Source organism: Apium graveolens, unplaced genomic scaffold, assembly GCF_009905375.1.
Source record: "Apium graveolens cultivar Ventura unplaced genomic scaffold, ASM990537v1 ctg3002, whole genome shotgun sequence".
Lineage (NCBI taxonomy): Eukaryota > Viridiplantae > Streptophyta > Magnoliopsida > Apiales > Apiaceae > Apium > Apium graveolens.
The window spans coordinates 80,664-82,411 of NW_027417898.1; the positions used below are offsets into that span (position 1 = coordinate 80,664).

Below are 1,748 nucleotides of genomic sequence, written 5' to 3' on the forward strand. Positions count from 1 at the left end.
CTTAAAATATAAGAATTAAGATAATTATATTTAAAAATTATTTATTTTAGTTTATTTAATTAAAAAAATCTAACTTATAAATTAAATTATCCAAACATTTGTATAACTTATAAGCATTTATCAAGTTATGACTTATCACTTATCAGACGCTTATTCAACTTAAGTTATAAGTTAATTATATTAAAATTTCCCAAACGGACACGTATTAAAGGACGGTACAGAAGTCTACAATGGGAAAATCTCGATATACTATGTGGTGGATATACTATTCTTTGTTAAACGTGCCATGGCAACTTCTTGATTCTATTGCATTTCAAGTTGCAAAGAACAATCAACTTAATAAAAGACTATTTCTACAATCCTTTATTTTCATATCCTTGGACCTGACTGGTTTTATGTTACAAATGTAATTTATTATGTTTAAATTGTTTTTAAATTGATACTCTTTGCTGGGGCAGGACAATATGAACATGGACAAATGCACTGTGCTCACTCTTGAAGATATTGCAACAAAAGGCATTATGTTCAAGGGCTGTGACGTTTAACAGATAGGACTGTTTAGAAGACAACACACTATAAACCTAGAAGAATGGTCCTTAAAGTATAATTCTCTTTTTTGGTCTCTACACGAGTGGTTTTCGATTTTTTGTTCTATCAGATCTTTTTGCCACTGCAAAATCGTATGGTGCTGCAAGGGAGCGGATCTTTGTTTGGTTTTTCTTCTTGGTGAAGTTTCGTGAGAGTTGTGATAGTGTCATGTTGAATTCGTGTAATTTTAAGATGTGGTGCTGTATAATGAACTATCAAATGAAGTTTTAATTTAAAATTTCTTTTGAAAGCTTAATGTCTGCTGTGTTGTTATTATTACGAAATAAAAAAATATAGCAAACATTCTGGATTTTGATAAATTTATACAGGCATGAGCTATATTACCATTTTTACTGTCCCGGAAAATTAACAGCCTAGCATCAAACAAACACTGCTACTTTTTTTCTTGCAACTGCCTGTCTGCCATTTTTTCATAGCTTATAGTGAGAAAGCGTTGGTGTACCATCCATTGCTCTGGACTGATGGTAGAGTGCATATTCCAAGGGCACTATTTCCTTGTACATAGGTTGGTTGCTGTCAGACATAAGCTCCATTATCGGGCCGTATGGCTTCAGTAAGTTCTTAGCACTCGGATACAGAAAACATGCTGCTGATACCCTTATTTGATCACTGTGTGCCAGTACTCTATGATCTGCACTTTTGAATTTGTCGTTTGAAATAATCTGTACTCACAAAGTAAGGAAAAAGAGTTATTTAAAAAATTTGAAAATAAAAAATCGCTCTGTTGGTTCTGGAAAACTCAGCAGTATACAGAGTACGACAGTATCAGAATTGTAACTTTTATATAATTTAAAAAAAAATCAAGTATACAGCTACCTGCATAAGATCTCCAATGTGGGCTATCAGAGCACCGGGAATTGGAGGAACATCAACCCAGTGATCTTGATGAAGAAATTGGAGGCCACCAATTGTGTCTTGTAGTAGTATAGTTAGAAATGTAGGGTCTGAATGCCGTGGAGCTCCAAAGGCAAGATCAGGCTCAGGGCAAGCCGGATAATATAACCAGGTCAAGAACTCACTTTTCATGCATTCAATGCGCGACAAATAGTCACTGCTTAACCCTAAAGCTTCAGATAGCAATTCCGATAGGGTCGCTCTCAGTTTGATCATTGACTGCACATAATCTCCCATTTCTTTCC

At 34.6% G+C, this 1,748-nt stretch overlaps 1 protein-coding gene across 1 annotated transcript; it reads right to left on the bottom strand.

Moving 5' to 3' along the window:
- Positions 1-813: 813 nt before the first annotated feature.
- Positions 814-1,748, bottom strand: LOC141700868 (1-aminocyclopropane-1-carboxylate oxidase homolog 1-like). The gene is made up of 2 exons (XM_074504543.1): positions 1,426-1,748; positions 814-1,271 (listed from the first exon to the last, which is right to left on the bottom strand). Exons 1-2 carry the CDS (start codon positions 1,738-1,740, stop codon positions 1,020-1,022), a joined length of 567 nt encoding a protein of 188 aa, XP_074360644.1. The 5' UTR covers positions 1,741-1,748; the 3' UTR covers positions 814-1,019.

Excerpts from the sequence above, each read along its gene's own strand:
- LOC141700868 (XM_074504543.1), bottom strand. The coding sequence starts at position 1,740 with ATGGGAGATTATGTGCAGTCAATGATCAAACTGAGAGCGACCCTATCG. Across the intron at positions 1,272-1,425 it reads ACATTGGAGATCTTATGCAG|ATTATTTCAAACGACAAATT; the intron begins GTAGCTGTATAC and ends TTGTGAGTACAG.